This window comes from Drosophila mauritiana, chromosome 3L (assembly GCF_004382145.1).
Source record: "Drosophila mauritiana strain mau12 chromosome 3L, ASM438214v1, whole genome shotgun sequence".
In the NCBI taxonomy this organism is placed as follows: domain Eukaryota; kingdom Metazoa; phylum Arthropoda; class Insecta; order Diptera; family Drosophilidae; genus Drosophila; species Drosophila mauritiana.
Window position 1 is genome coordinate 11,652,490 of NC_046669.1, and position 16,472 is coordinate 11,668,961.

The window sequence follows — 16,472 nt, forward strand, 5'->3', positions numbered from 1 at the left end:
TACATTCAGTTTTCGCTTGCAGCGCGACAGATTCAGCAGAAGATTGGTCCGCAGCTGGGCGAAGATGGCATTCCTTTCGAGTAACTGCTCCAGTCCGGAGATCTTGCGCAGGGCATACTGATAGCGATGTGCCGCCTCCTGGAAGCGGTTTTTCCTATACAGCACATTACCGTCCTCCAGCAGCTTGTTCAGTAGTATGACCAGAATCTCCGGCTTGCCCATGGCCATGCTCCAAGTGGTCGGTCCCAGTTTGGCACCCTTGCGCAGGAACACCTGCACGGCCTGGATGTTGCGGCAGGCAATGGCCCTATCCAGGGGACGCATTCCATGGACATCGATGTGTTCCAGATTACCGCCCTGCTCGAGGATATAGAGCACCAGGCTAGCGGCTCCCTGATAGGCTGCCAGATCCAGAGCTGTGCGTCCATTGTGATCCTCGTGGTGGCGATTACAGCCGTGTTCTATGAGCGTCTTGGCCGCCGCCAAGTGGCCACGTAAACAGGCCCAGCTGAGTGCCGTGAATCCCTCGTGATCCTGCGCTTCTCGTTGCGCTCCCCGCGCCAGCAGCAGATCGACCAGCTCCAGGTGTCCCTCCTCCGCCGCAATCATTAGCGGCGTCTTGCGCGTCTGTCCCAATGGTTCATCTAGCAGGGCTCCACGTTGCAGCAAATGCTCCACCACGCTCCAGTGACCCTCCTTGACAGCCAACCAAAGGGCCGAGTATCCCTGCCGATTCCTTGCATCGATCTGAGCGCCACGGGAGATTAGGATTCCTACGACATCAACGCATCCGTGACGTGCTGCGGCGGTTAGCGCCAGTTCACCACTGCTTGGCTCCATGCCATTTACGTCCAGGTCAAACTCGGTCTCATTGAGATCCAGAAGATCCTCCAGGATCTTGCAGTGAGCCTGCGCGGCAGCTCCAATGAGCGCCTGCTGCAAGGCCACCGATCTGGTGACATCTTGCGAGTGCGGTCGTGGAGACCAGTCGCAGGCGAGCAAGTATTTGACCACACTGAGGTGACCCATCCGGGCGGCATGAACTAGAGCACAGCGCTGCGTGATGTCCAATTGACCGAGGCTGCTGCCGGCGGCTACCAATGGACGCACTACGTCGCAGTGACCCCGCATGGCGGCCAGTATCAATGGAGTACAGCCCTGGCTGTTGGTCAGACCCACGTCGGCACCGAATTCCAGGAGCAGGCTAACCATGGGAAGGATTCCCTCATGCGCAGCTATGCAAAGGATCGGAGCTCCACCCATGTAATCCGTGCGGTGATTCGGTGAAGCTCCTGCCAAGAGAACTAGTCGGGAAACCTTTAGGTTCGGACTGTAGACATTTCGCAGGGCGCCCAGCGAGGAGGAAATGTTATCCGCAGCTCCCGCCAACCAATAGGATTGTAAATCCCGCGGAGAAAGCAGCGTCAGACTAGTTCCTCCGTACAAATGTGCTTTCAGCATGTGGTGACCCAGTTCCAGTGTGAGCTGAGGTGACAATGGAGCCTGCAGGCGGGATAATCGGAAAGCGATTCCAGCGTGACCCAGCCGGGCGTCGCAGAGAAACTTATTGGACTCCCCCTCATCCCGACGCATGAGCCACTCCCTCAAGGAGCTGTGAAAGAACATGTACGTGTTGTCCAACCTCTTGATTAAAAATCCATCCAGCAGCTTAAAGCGTTGCATGAAATCCGGCCAGCTTAGTGCCTCCCGTCCGTGACTCAGTGCCTCCATACTGTAGTAGATCTCGTCCAGCGTCAGAGGATACAGAGCAGCAAGGCAGATATTAAGGATTGGAGCAGCCTGCTCAAAGCTACGGGCGGTGGGAAAGCGCAGGTTGAAGTGCAGCAAAAAGATCTGGGCGAGTGAGACCGGCAGCACTTTGTAGCTGGATGACTTTATAACCAACTGGCCGCGTGCAATGAGATCCAGGATGAGCTTGGCGTACAGCATGGAGCCCCTGCTCAGGGACTGAAGATGGGACACGAACTTCGTCTGCGGTTGGCTGCCCGACTGCGAGTTCTGGCCTCCTCCGCCGCCGATGTTCATTCGAATTTCCGGACTATCTGCCAGCCGGGCGCCTACGTAATCCAGCATATCCTGCTGCAACGCCTGGCTGCTAGCCCAACTGTCCAGGGTAAGCTGTGTGTAGCTGGGTGCCTTCACCAGCTCCAGCATCTGGGTCCTCACAGTGGCTACCAGCTTGAGCCAGGCTGGAAAATGTGGTGTTAGCTGTGCCAAGAAACTAGCAATGGTGTGACCATGATCGGGACGATGGTACTCCGCTTCGCACAAGGCATCCACCACGATGACGGCCACTTTGGCTGGAATCTTTCCAGCCCGATGAAGGTGAGCCAGTGGCTCCAGTATAGCCAGCTTCATCACTCTCTCCGCATCTGCGATGCACTCGCGCACACTGAGAATGTCCTGGAGATGCGGCTCCGAGAGCAGATAATCCCTGTAGGCGGTTAACTGCGGCGCCTGACACAGTTGGGCGGCCAGAGAGTGCACGAAATCGGGCACCTGGCAGGTGAGATTGGCGTCCGCCTGGCAGAAGTGATAGCCAACCATGTGGGAGGCCAGTCCGCGCATGCGCTCACAGTGGGCGCCCAACTGAAGCTGGCTGTAAATGCCATCGGGATCATCCTGCATCTGCCGGCGGCCAAAGCAGGAGTACTCCACCAGCTGCAGGCAAAACGCAGTCTTTCCAGTGCCCGGCTGGCCGTTAATGAGCACCACCCGTGTCTCGGTGCCAAGCAGGATGTTGGACAACTGCTGCACCAGCCATTGGCGACCCACATATGGTGGATCCGGTTCCTGCAGCGGCACCTCGAAGAACAGTGGCTTCAGGGCCAACTGCACAGCCGCCAAACTGGAGGCTGTCACCCGGGATCCCACTGCTGATGCCGCCGATGCGCTCGAACTGGATCCCTGCTGACCACGCGTCGATCTTCGTACATTTCCCTTCCGACTCTTGCTGGGCAATGCTTCGTAGACGTGCAGCATGGAGCAGCCAGCCTTGAATTTGCCGCACAGACTCAGTGCATCCTCTTTGACCCCATGACTGGTGGCCACCGACAGCTGGCTGCCACTGAGCATTCCGGCTCCGCTGGCCAGCGTTTGCTCCGGACTGACATTCTGCGAGGAACCGCTCGTGGTGGTGCTGGCCGCTCCCACGCCGCTGCTGCTCGTGGTGCTGGTGGTGGAATGGGCCGAGATGGGTTCACAACCACTTCCGCTGCTGCTGCTGTTTCCATTGCTGCCGGGATCGTTGAGCAGCAGACCGAGACGGGCGTGGAGCTGATCCTTCTGCAGCTTCTCATTCAGGAAGGAGGAGTGGTGGTCAATAGCGTCGCTTCCTTTGAGAAGAAAGACAAAGAATTAAATATTAGATATGTTGAGTAAGGAAATTATTTAATTTAAAATACAAAACATGCAAAATCTTTAAAAGAATTAGAACAAAAACTGGATTAATGATGATCGACAATGAGGATGCAGCGTGCAAACAGAAACGTTGGAATTAGGAGGATGCACGTAAGAGGATCGGATCCATGCCTGCTAATTGATTCAGTCCCGCCTCGCTGGAATTGGAGGAGTTCACGCTCCACAGAGACTTGATCTTGCCAAAGACCAAAGAGGACAAATGACCCGCATAGACGGACGTTCCGGCCAAACTGAGCCTGTTCAGGCGATTCTCGCTACTTGCTCCATGGCGGGCGGAGGTCTTCAGGTTGTGGTTGCTCACGTTCTTACGCCGCCTCCTGGTGACTGCCGAGTCCGAGCAGGTGGATGTGTTGAGGGCATTGGTCTCCTTTCCCTCCGGCTGATTGTCGCGGTGATGATGCTGATGAGTATGATCTAGTGATGGATGCGCTGGGTGAGAATTTCTTTTTCGAGATTGTTTTGTGCCCCTAAACTTTTTATGTAAATGAAGTGATCTTTATGTTATGGGAATGCCATTCCTTTCCAGACCTTACATTGGCTTTCCCCACTGTTTTCATGTTTTGAATGCCACCTTTTCAACCTGACCCACACTTGAACTTCATTCTAAACTCACCTCCGGACAGGATTGATGCTGTGTCAATGGGACAACCCCCATTGGAGGCAGTGCGTCGATGGCCGCCGCCCACACCTCCAGCTCCTCCCACCCCACCGCCGACTCCCGATCCTCCGCCACTTCCTCCAGTGAGTGCACTGCGCAGATTCTTGTGGTTAAAGAACCGCCTACGCGTCGGCGGTGTGGCAAAGGCCGGTGGTGCGGCACTCAGCTCGCTGTAGGCCGCCGCATGGATGTTGTGGCTCAGGCTGCTGCTGCGACTGTGGCCACTGATGCCGCTGCCAATGCCGTTGGCCATCAACTGCTTGGCCGCGGCGGCGGCACCTCCTCCTCCGCCGAGCTGGTGATGCACATCCACTGTGACCGTTTGCGTGGTGCCGGTGGTAAATCCATTGCCATTGGTAGACAGTGCCGCCGCCCGGGGCAGCTTGCCATTGCTCGCATAGCGATGGTGGTAGTCCGGCGACTGCGACTCCTGGCGGTGCTGCTGCAAGAAAGTAGATGTATGCCAATAGAGTTCAGACTTATCAACGATGAAAGTTAATATGCAGAGAAAATATTATGTTGGGGTATTTATTGCCTAAGAGTATCAATATCGTATTAGACTACTATAAACTTTTTAAATAGTAGGGCTTTTCTCTCTGTGCACATTTCGAACGGCATTCGTCAAAGTTGATCAGGCCCCAAAGCAAAGGCGTTAATTTTCATTGGTCACATGTGTGGGCCATCCCAAGATGAAAGCGTTCAAATGGCCACAAATTTAGAGCCAACGAGGTGCTGCTCCTAGGCACAAAAATCCCACCTCATTGTGGACTCTATGCCAAGGAATTGTCAGATTTATCAAGTGGATAGCATTACCACCCGATCCAGACATAATTATCATGTCAAGATCAGCCTGGATTGGTGGGCACACTTTGAAAAATTTCCATTAGGAAGTGCACTTGAAGAAATTATGCTATTAAACTGATATAAAGACCTGAACACAAATACCCAAATTTGAGGTGAAAATGGTGAAATTAAGGATCAAAAATGGTTTCATGGGTAAATATCACATCTTTTTTACAAATCATTATTTCGGATATAAGAAAGGCTTGTTTGGAGCAAATAATAGATTGCTTGAGAGCTTACACATATTTTTTCTCAGTGCAGCTGCGCCTTTTAAAGCCTACTTGCTGTCCAGCTTGTGAACGTTGTCCTCCGATCGTGTCGGGACTCAAACCGAAACCAATTTCATTCACATGCGCCACAAAGGCAACTCCAGCGAGGTCTTAGTCATCGTCTAGTCTCCCCTGGCTCCTTTTGGATCGGGGGGTTTCGTCTTAATGAACTGCAAATCATTTTCTGTCTGCGTTGGTTTTCGCCTCCGATATACTTTGTGTTTTTTTTCGGGTAGGCCGAGGACTGGACATGGCACAGAAACGTTCAGAAACGTGATTTCCAGGCCGGAATGGGTAGCAGAAACAGAAACAGAACATGAGAACCAGTTTCTGGGTTCTGTGTGGGATAATAAGATGAAATTGGTATTGCTTGGCTCCGCCAGACGAGGATGGAGTCGGAGGCCATTAATTGACGGGCAGGTGGCTGGGACCCAGGATGGAGCTTTGGACTTTGGAGCCAGCCAAAAGGACCAAAAAGGGTCGGCAATCGATGGTTAGGATGTTAATTGAAAGCAACGAATCTCAAGGGATCGAACTTTTCTCAGATCATCGATTAGAGGTTTAACAAACTTGCTGAAATTATGGTTTGGTTAGCAAAAAAGAGTGCAGATTCTGGTGCTTTTCAATTTGGACCGCTAGATGATTGTGATTTGGACAAGTCACCTAACTGACAAGTTGGAACGCCCGCGGATGTCTGAGTGCTCTGGTTCTCTTCCTCCAGCGGATGTGTGGATGTCTGCAAGTTCTTGATCTTTCAGTCACGACCACGAGTCGCCCACTTCCGCTGGAGGATCCAGTCTGCCCACTGTCAACCGTCTGACAACTTCCACATGCCTTTTACTACTTTTTTAGATGTTGAATATCAAAATAGACATAAACTATTTCTTGTTTTAAATTTAAATTAAAATGTATTGCTTTTGTAAGCAAGTCAGTTTTAATCCATTTTGAATGACGATTTCATTAGTGGTGTGCCAACTATTTTGCGACACTCTAGACTCTCCTTTTGTGGATATCTCTGATCGGCAGGCTTCAATCTGGGAATTTCAAGCCATCGGGATCAGCTGGGGAATTCCGTGGCGCTGATCTGCTATCCATCGATCTGCGGATCTATTGATCCGTGGGCTGAGTTCCGCCTCGATCTCATCGTAATTAAGCTGCGGTTCGCTTTGGTCCATTTCGATGCGCTTCACTCAAACCCAACCCAACAAAATCCAATCCAATCGAATCCAATCCGAGACCAAGACCATGTCCCCATCCAACCCCTCCTTTCTATCTTTCACTGGTGGAAAGGCTTTCTTTAAACTAGTTCGTCGTGGGGTCTGGGATCTCTTATCGCTTCCCGCGGCGGCGTTTTAATTGGCCCCATCACTTTGATTAAGTTGTAGCCGGCGCACGAGCTGTGCTTTGGAAAATAATTAACAAATTATGCCTGCCATACATGGGGGCTGTGGAAAATTTGAAAATTGAAAAAAAACACACATCTCTAGAGGTGATTTTCACTTTTGCCCGCTCGGCAATTTGTCCACTGTGCAGAGGAGTTGCCATGGTGGCTACCGTGAAAAAAGCAACATAAAATTTGCACCGCTGGATGGAGATGATCGCAGTTGGTGAGATGGAAACAGGATGCCATTAAATAGTGCAATTTGTTTGGGAAACACAGGTCAATGGCCATTACAAGGTATGCGATCATAATGTTATTGGACATGCTTACATTACTACTTCAACTTGATAGGCATTTTTCAGATATCATAACAAATTGGTAAGATATTTTTAGGATTTTTATGCCTTAAAGGTCATTTGCTTTGTATACCACATGATCAATTTAAATCTAGCGTAATTGCTCAATATATATTATATTATATTATGTACCAAGTTCAATTTAAATTTCTGCCTAATTACAATCGTGAGAACACACCAACATTTCGATTTTTTTTTTGAAGAAACAAATCATGCTGGAAAACTTATGAACTGTCAACCGTTTTGGCTGAACTTTGGCCGCTCCCAGTGGCTTAAACAAATGAGCAGAACGGGCCAATTGACCGACCCACTACTAGTCAGAAACCATATCGCGTTATGGAGTTAAAGCCGCCAATACCGAACCGGATCGAAATGGCTGGAACCCCAGGGGGAGTCCCATTGAGGCGCAGGTGTAATAATGCCAGCTGCCACAGAGCCGGGCCAGAAAAAGGCAGTAATTGTAATATGACAAACCCGCATTAATTTGCTCGCAAAAACTAAAGCGAAACCGAAACTCCGAAAATCGCAGAGGCAGACAACGAGGCTCACACAGAGAGAAAAATGTAGCTACTAACTTGGGCTTATAAGATAACAAAATTCAATTATTTTGAGTTTATATCTGCCAAAGAATGAGAAATCTAGCTGAAGCTCTTTCTCTTAAATTAACCAATATGTTGTTCATATGTATATAACATTTTTTTCCAGTGTCTGCACTGCAATTACAGCGGCGGTATTTAATGACCGGCTCCACCGAGCTGGCAACAAGATTAATGGTTCATTCAAGAATTCGATTTTCGGCCATCGGAGCAACAACAAAAGCAGGTTCATATCAAAATGCATGCCTTTTTTTGGCCAAGTATTTTGTTTTTTTTTTGTTTTAAATTATGAAAAATAAAATATACATCTCGTGTTTGGCTGCGGGGCGTTTTGCGAGAACAGCAACAGTGTCGAAGAACTTGGCGGTCCCAGACATTGTGACACCAGCAAAATACAGCACCACCACCAGCAACTCCAATCCCCCAATCTCAATTGCTCTGGCCAAGACTCGTTTTGGCCACTTGCACACCATGAGGGTGTGGGCCCGGCCAAATGGCTGCTTGAATCAAATGATATTTCAACAACAGTTGCTTGTGCTGAAAAATAATTGTTTAAATGTCATAAAATAAACAACGCAAACCCAGCGGAGGGTCAGCCAAGTGTGGATACCTAATGGAAATTGCATTGAAAGCTGGCCAAATTGAAAATAGAGACGAAAGGAGTTAAGATTCCATTTTAGATTACTTAAATTGAGGAAATTATTAAGATCATACTGAAGCTAAGCATTCAATAAGGCTATAATTATATAAATTAAGACAATTTATTTAAGCTCAACTAAGAAAACGTGAGCCATTTAGATTTAATTAAATTTCAATAAACAATCATGGTAGTTAAGTTGTAAAAAAAAAAAAATCAAGTGAGTACGTAGTATTAGTAATAAATCGTTTTAAATTGTTAGCATTAAACTACTTCTTCAGATATCTCACATAAATTAAGCATCGCCAATTGAACCGCCCTCTAAACCTTGAAATCATTACAAAACACACCACTCAGCATTATTCATGCATGACAAATGTTTATGATCACGAATCTAGCATATGGATGAATATATTCGAGTATCATTTAGTTGCCAACATTAGCGAATCGCATGCAAAAGTTTCGGCGCGATTTTAAACGCGCTGGCATTTCAAAAGCGCCCGCAAAAATCGCCCACTTTGCATTTGGCATCTATCTAATGGAAATCGTTGGCGGTTTCAAAAAATAGTGCCCATAAAATCTGGGGCCCAGCATTGTTGGTACTTTGGATACCTAATCTTATGCAGCATTTTGGCTAATGCATGCGCATTCGATTGCCAAATTTTCTGGCTGGCTTTATTAAAGCATACTTCTTGTATTGTAATCATACTTAGAATGTTGGCCAAGTGCGAGGTGTTGGCTCAAATTGGTTTTCCTTGTCATGCACGCTGCACTGGGGAAAATAAGCATTAAGAAACTGATGGCAAATAACACTAAATCTAAATGCCTTTTTTTTTGTTCCGTGTGAGATTGGTTCAAGCCAAACACTTGAAGACCAAGTGATTTCGGCACTCAACAGACTTTGTTTAATTAAGAGTTTTTGCATTCGGTTGTCTGAGCTGGCCGATGTCTTCAGCCCAATTTGAATACCAAATTTTGTGAGGATCAATTGCAATTGCTGTCAAGTGAAAGCCATCGCTCTGCTACTGGGTAAGTGGAAAAGCTTGCCTAACAATAAACAAGAGCCGCACATTAATCAGTTGGGTAAACAAATCGAACTGGCTATAAAGAGCCGATTTATATATATATAGAGTGGTTGCGCGGAAATATGTCAGCCATTTCGACAATTGCCGCCGAATTGAGTGAGAAATTAAAGGCCACAACATCTACATGGCCATAATTAATTGACAAGCTGGGAATTAAGTTTTCCACTGGGCAATATAAATCAATGCTGGCCGATATACAACCAAATATTCACAATATTCATGCTGAGAGCCTCCTTACTGCTGCAAACATGGCCACGAGCGGTGAGAAAAATTAATGCATTTACTTAACGATCGATAAATCGCGTCGAAAAAGCCGCTCGACGACAACCGAATTGCGCAAAAAAATATTATGACCATCGTCGTGTGGCTATGCTGGCTGTACATATCAAAGGCCTCCGCCAACTCTGGGCCAAGATAATCCAATCCAATCCAATCGAATCGAATCCGGCCAGATCAACAAGACCGAACACACGACCTGAGAAATTGTTTCTCAACATGCAAATGCCGTGCGATTTATTTGAGGAAGCGGCTAGCATGCCAAAACCCCAAACCCCAAACCCCAAACCCCCCAAACTTCAAAAACTTCGAAAAACACCCAGAGATGGAGATACGGGTAGATAAGCGGTTGAGATATTGAGACAGCCACCTGACTCGGTGAAATGGGTGAGAAAATATACAATATGCTATATTCATATGCTCGGCAGTATGCTAAAAATGCAAATGCGACGGCGAAATTAAGTTGTTATTTACCTGGCTCATTTATTTATGGCATTTCGAAAGTTGACAATCCTTTCGCTATCTGTCATCTGACCCATCGTACTTTGGACATCCACTGGCTACTACTACAACTACCGTCTTCCATCTCGGCTCACCACCAATTGAGTTGCAAATGGATTTTCCCATCAGCTTTCTCATGAGCGGACCAGAATAATGGTGCACTTAGCATAGAGTGAAAACTGTGCCCCTAGTTGGGCGCCAATTTAATTTTCGGGAGGAGGTTGGCTTTTCACAATGGGCCATAAAAATTATAACTACGCGTAAGGAGGCGCACACAAATCATAAAGCAGGGAGAAAATCACATAAAAACGTATTTCGGTTTATGCGCTAATCAATGAGATGCGAGGCATTACCATAATTGGACACAAATCCAAATTGTTTTCAACTTTTCCTTCTTAGCTATTAAATCTTAAGTGCTATAGTCTCTCTTCTTTTAATTATAATTTATTAATTATCATGACTGCATAGAGTTGTTCCCTGGATTGGCTGTCAATCTAGCCGAGTAAATATTATATAATTTTGTTTAGTGTAAGACTTAATTGCTTATGATTGATTGGAGCAATGGGTACTCTCGCTCGCATTCATCAGGGACGCGGGGCGTCTTCAATATCACGGCTTTATTGATTTCTGGGAAAGTGAAATGCACTTTTGAGCGCTTCAGTTGGGCTCGGCGGCTACGGATTCGAGGCACTCGAAGAAGCGTTAACGTAACGAGAACAAGTTGGGCATAAAATGCATTGCATGTGCACTTTCTGAGGCGGCATTCGGCACTAGGCTTTCGGCTTTCGGCTTTCTAATGCCTGAGAGCCGTGGTCAGGTCGGTCATTTATGACCCTGGGAGTGTGAAACGTGCTCGGCATGCCGAATGCAAATGGTAATGGACCAGACCAGACCAGACCAGGCGGCACTCGCATCCATTTCCATTCCCATTCTCCAGCCGCCTAAGTACTCCACTTGAGCCCGGCTTAGTTGAGCGTAAATAATCTTGAGATGCAGGCTGCCACTATTGACTTATGGGTCAGGTGGAAAGAGTCATTTGGCCAGCTCACGCATGGTAAAACTCACTAAGGAGTGCAGAGAGTGCGATTCTAATGATGACAAATGGTGTCGGGGGTTAATGAATTTGGGGGAAATTTAAGATTAAGCTTGAACCAAATACTCTCATTTCACAATTTTATAACTTTTTAATCTGCCCTCTTTTGAGCTACACTCGCAAAGACGCCGTAAATCAACAATCCAGCGCATTTCCCAATTTAATTAGCAGCATTTTAAGCAAACAAAACGCCGAAGACTTTAACACCTTTTTTCCAGTCGAATCCGGAAACGAGTGAAGGGCCCTTGGGTTTCTTATTTACCTTTTTGGCCAAAGCTTAGAAAGTGAAAACTTTCATGATCAAGCCGAATTACAAAAGGCCAAATCGTTGATTGCAGTTCGTGGATTGCAGTTTTGTAAACAATTTTAAGTTTCAATTGTAGTCGTTTTGAAAGTATCTCAATGTTGATGGTGTTAAATTAACACTATAAATAGGCCATATGTGGTATGCTAATGAATGTAATTATAAAACATCATTATAAACACATATCATTAAAGAAAAGTAGTTACAAATGCAATTTATTGCATTTATCCATTTTTTTCTATTAATAATTAAGGCTTTCTTCTTAAGACCTTAATTAATTTTTTAAGTGTTGCTTAAACTTCATTTTCTCTGCATATATTATGCAAATATTTTCACCCATTTCGCCGGCGCTCCATGAAAGCCGTTTCATCCAAAAGTGTCTGCATGTTTTATCACTTTTCGCAGTCAAATTAATTTCAGTCAGAAACTTTGGCCCAGCCCTTTTGGATTCATTTTTTATTATATTTTTTTTTTTGAGTTGGGTTTTGGGTAGGTGTGTTTTAACCGCTGGCTCTTTCTTCGCCCGGCTTAATGATTAATTTGGCCACATGTATCCGTATGTTTTATATTTCGCATTTATTGTGCTTTGGCTTTGTGGCAAGACATCTTTTACCGCTTGTACCTCCGACAATGTGGCTCATATTTCTGCTGACAAGCCAACTGATGTCCATGTCGTGTCCCTCCTTATTTCGCCCCTCGAAAGTCACTTTCTTTCCATTTATCTTGGTGGAAGAATTTTAGCTTTGGCCTTTTGTTTTAATCGCTAATTGCACTTTGTGGCAGGCCGCAATTTACTTGTTGGCAAATTGAAATTTGGGCCAATAAAGATAAGCCATGTAATTTGTTTTATACATATATATTTCTGCAGATTTCGGATGTGGGCAGTTTTTGGTTTATTTTCGATTTTAAATACGGGCCAGCAGTCAAATCGAGTTAATTTGATGTGGGTGTGTTCATGATACGGCATGGATTTCTTTTTATCAGAATTGGTTCGTAAATTATATTTTGCCATTAATTGAAAATGGCATACAGCGGCAATTATTTTTATTCAGTTTTATGACTCAAGAAACTGGCAGTAACGTTGGATAATCTATTACTGACAATTTAGCAGTTTCTTAACTGGATTTCCTCATTAAGATAAACTATTAATTACAGTATAAATTCGAGAGCATATAAAAGTTTACACATGAAATTTACAAGGTTTTATATCGATGTATGAAAATAATTTTGCTCATGATACGAAGCTATTATATAGTTTGAGTTGGTCAAAGATATATCTTCCGACTTGACCCATTCGATTGGATCAGACATTAGTGCCACGCCTCCGTTTAGTGCAAAATAGATAAATGTCAGAGAGGCGGCTAATGAACATATTTCGCGGCATTTATTGAACAGTTTCAGCAATTTACGTTTATTAGCGGCCCACAAGTAAGTCGAGAAACTCCGCGAAGCCTTTGACTCATTTGCATTTTGCATGCAAATGTGGTCAAAACACACAAACTAAGTGATTTCCAGTGGCTCAGCTGAAGCCAATTAGCAACTTATAGTGCTGGCCTTTCAATTGACTCCCTGGGCAATTTTCCAACTACAAATCGCTTTGGCAAAAGCTAAAAGTTCTCTTTGTGCCAGCCTTAATTAAAGTCTAATTCTGATTGAAGATATTATGAAAATTGATAAATTGTCGGTTAGGACGGACGTTTTATGCGGCGCCCAGCAGGTGGCGCTTGCGCGCGTTTTTTGTCGCCCGCAAGTCGCGCCGCGAGTTCAATGACGCGTTTGTTTGTGGCTTTGTGGAAATAATCAGTCGCTTGTTCGACATCGGATTATGGTAGTAAATGATATGTTGGCTATGGCCATTCTCAATATGCATTTAAGCCTGATTGCAGCTATTGTTGTTAGCGTAATTAAGCGAATGATTGTTAGCAGAGCGAAAGTCAGTGTGCAGTTTGTTATAAATAGCGGCTAATTAATGGCAATACATTCTAGTAAGGCATATTATCAGGAGATAGATAAATACATATCGAAAAAATGGATTGCAATTTTAATAAATGTGTAATTATTTACTGAAATGAACGGACTTACTTTAATGATATTTAAATAACTTTGTATAAAAGTTAATAAAATGTAGAAATAATATTATTATGTATTGTATTACAGATAGCAATCACTTTGTATAAAAAATATTATAATTTCTTATCTTATTTAGTATACGATTAAACTTGTTTGACTGCCATTTTCCAACTTAGCTTAATTAAATCTAAACTGAATCTCCGCATATCTCCGCATTTCTTACTGAAATCGAACGAGAAAAAGGTTGCTTGCATTCGAGTTCCTGGGTCACACCCTCATTCGATTCAACTTGAACCCATGAATATTTGCACACATGTCACAATCGAAAGTCATCGCGTTCAGTAATGAATAATTGCACAGCAGGTAGCAGGGAGAGGAAAAAACCAGACAAAGAAACCTGTGGTTTCACACAATCGAAATCAGTTCGAGATGCTGGGGATTCAGGCAGGTGTCGCAGTATGCCAACTAAATACATAAATCTCTTGCGAAACCGAAGCAGCCGCTTTTAAATTGAGCTAATGATACACGGCGACTGCCACACATCCATCCAATCGAATACCAATTACAATGCTTGACATTCCGCAAAGTAAAAGATACAGACGCGTACTCAAGGTGCGCTCGATTTGATTGATTACCTTCCCCAGCTAGCTAGTTTTGGTTTTTTTTTTGGTTTTACTAATCATTAATACGTGATGCTATCGAAATTGTGGATAATTAACGCCATATTTGTTGCCAGCAGTGGACAATTAGACGAGGCACAGACCAAAAGTTAAAATAAATTGCATGCGAGATAAAAATCGCGCTTGCCGTTTGCTGCCTCGCAATTTTCCTTGCGTTTCAGCGGTTTACAGCTAATGGCTCGAAAAACGCGTTGGAATCGCTCGCGAATCGCTGGTCGATATCGGCTTTATTTGGCGCTTTTAATGCAAACTATTTCGCATTTGAATCACTGGCATTTTCCAACTTGATTTGTCGCCTGTGCATGTCAATCACAAACATTGAGGTATACCTCTGATTTTCTTGCGCCTGGATAAGTTTGTGTACACACAGCAGTGGGCGAAAAATTAGGTATGATCCTAATAAAATAAAAATATTAAAAAAAAAATAATAACTAGGATTAATTACTATTTGTTAAGCCTCATCGCAACATATAGCTTAGTTTTTGTATAACTTATTAAATTAATAGCACTACAAATATTTATTTATAGTGGAGATTTAACTTTCTTTTGGATTTTCCGCTAAAGAAACAAAAACATATAAATCTGCTCATAGCTGTTCGCTACTTTTTTTTCGTCGATCAGCGCTTATAACACGATTTCCAAACGATAATTAGACAGAGACCACGGGGCCAGCTGCCACTTAATCTAATGACAGTTCTCAGACCGCAGCACACCTCACTTGGTAGCCAACTCCCATCTTCCAACTGCCCGGCTGATCGGCAATTGCCTAAACGGCTTCTGGTTTGGCTTAGATAGATAGTTATGTAAAGTGCTCGTTGGCTGGCAAACGGCCACTATATCAAGGCGCACCGATAGCTGACACACTTCCGACATACGGGTATCACCAGTCCAACCATGTCCACATCCATATCCATAATCATCGCGGAGAAATGGAAAATCAAGGCAAGACGCTCCAGTTGTCGCTGGCCAAAAACAGTGAAGTGGCACTCATTCTCCGGCCATAAGCTCAATTCGCATCAATTGCCTGTCATTGAGCGAGTTTTTCCGGGCGCATCTGCACTCATCACAAAATCAAATCAAATGAAATCAAATCAAATCAAACCGATACGAATAGTATCGCTATGAGTCGCATTAATCAGGCGCGATTGTAAAAGGAAACTTTCTTTCTTGGGCATTTCAAAGACTGCGACTTGTTTGTGGATCTTGACTTATGGTAATGGCACCTAGGTGTCGAAGATTTTATGATTTTACGATCGATGGTGTTATATGGCGCTGTTGATTTGTCCAGGCGAATTGGGGAAGGTAACAAATGTTGCCTTTGTTCGCAAAGCGTTATCTAGATGGGTGCGCCAATCCTATGTTTTTTGTGGAAATTGTAAGATATGAGTATCAATCTTTAATAAATTCCCCATTTGAATAACCTATTAAATGAGGTTTTCCTTTCTCTGAAACAAACGCTAATCCCATAATTACTTTGCAACTTTCGCGAACACTCAAATCAAATCTTTTGGCCCCACAATATGACAATGATTAGAAATCAATTTACACGTCGGATTTGAGATCACCGCCAATCTCGACCGGGGCTGGTGGAGCATTGTTTGTCTAGCCCGTCCTTTTCGTCTGTCGGATCAGAGTCGGCGGCCAAAAATTTACATCCATGTCCATGTCATGTGTCCAAAAGACTTGGCACGTTTATGTTTGCTTATGTGCCAGTATTAAAGTCTTAAGTGAAATCCCATGTCACGTGTCAGAGAGCGGTCCGAAAATATACAAGCCCAGCCGAAAACGAAAACTGAAAACTGAAGCTCAGCCCCCCAAAAACCGAAATCAATTGAGAATCGCTGCGAAATAAATACTTCAGCAAATTCGAATGTTAATAAATATGCTGCAAAAAGTTAAAAAAAAATATATACAAATACACACAGAGGAAAAAATAAACCAAAGTTTTGAATAGTTCTTTTGAAATGATTTTGAAGTTTTGAAGTGCATAAGCTTGTATTGTTTTATATAAACGTATCTTTTGAAAATGTTTATAGTCATTTGTAATTTGCGCTTATTTGGTTGTTCTGAGCCTTATTTTTTTATAGTGCATTGTGAGTATTTTTGGCCTGGCTTAGAAAGCAGAAGACACTGGACGATGTTTTGTAGCCTGAGGCGACGGCCGTCCGCCGGAGTGACCCAGTTTCCCTCCATCGCCAGAGCATCTCTCCAACTCCATCTCTGTTCGGATCTACAGTTGCAGGCCTACAGATGCTGCTGCTCCTCCTGCCACAAACGGCTAC

At 44.6% G+C, this 16,472-nt stretch overlaps 1 protein-coding gene across 9 annotated transcripts in view; it reads right to left on the reverse strand.

Moving 5' to 3' along the window:
* The window catches only part of LOC117141434 (protein TANC2), a 52,969-nt gene that overhangs the window by 659 nt on the left and 35,838 nt on the right, over positions 1-16,472 (reverse strand). For 3 of the 9 annotated variants that reach the window (XM_033304875.1, XM_033304879.1, XM_033304880.1), the window contains 3 exons: positions 4,055-4,541; positions 3,553-3,855; positions 4-3,356 (listed from right to left, as the gene is read on the reverse strand). In XM_033304875.1, coding sequence (XP_033160766.1) covers positions 4-3,356; positions 3,553-3,855; positions 4,055-4,541 — 4,143 coding nt within the window. The remainder of the gene's footprint in view (positions 1-3; positions 3,357-3,552; positions 3,856-4,054; positions 4,542-16,472) is intronic. The other 6 variants (XM_033304876.1, XM_033304881.1, XM_033304878.1 and 3 more) reach the window with 3 other exon arrangements.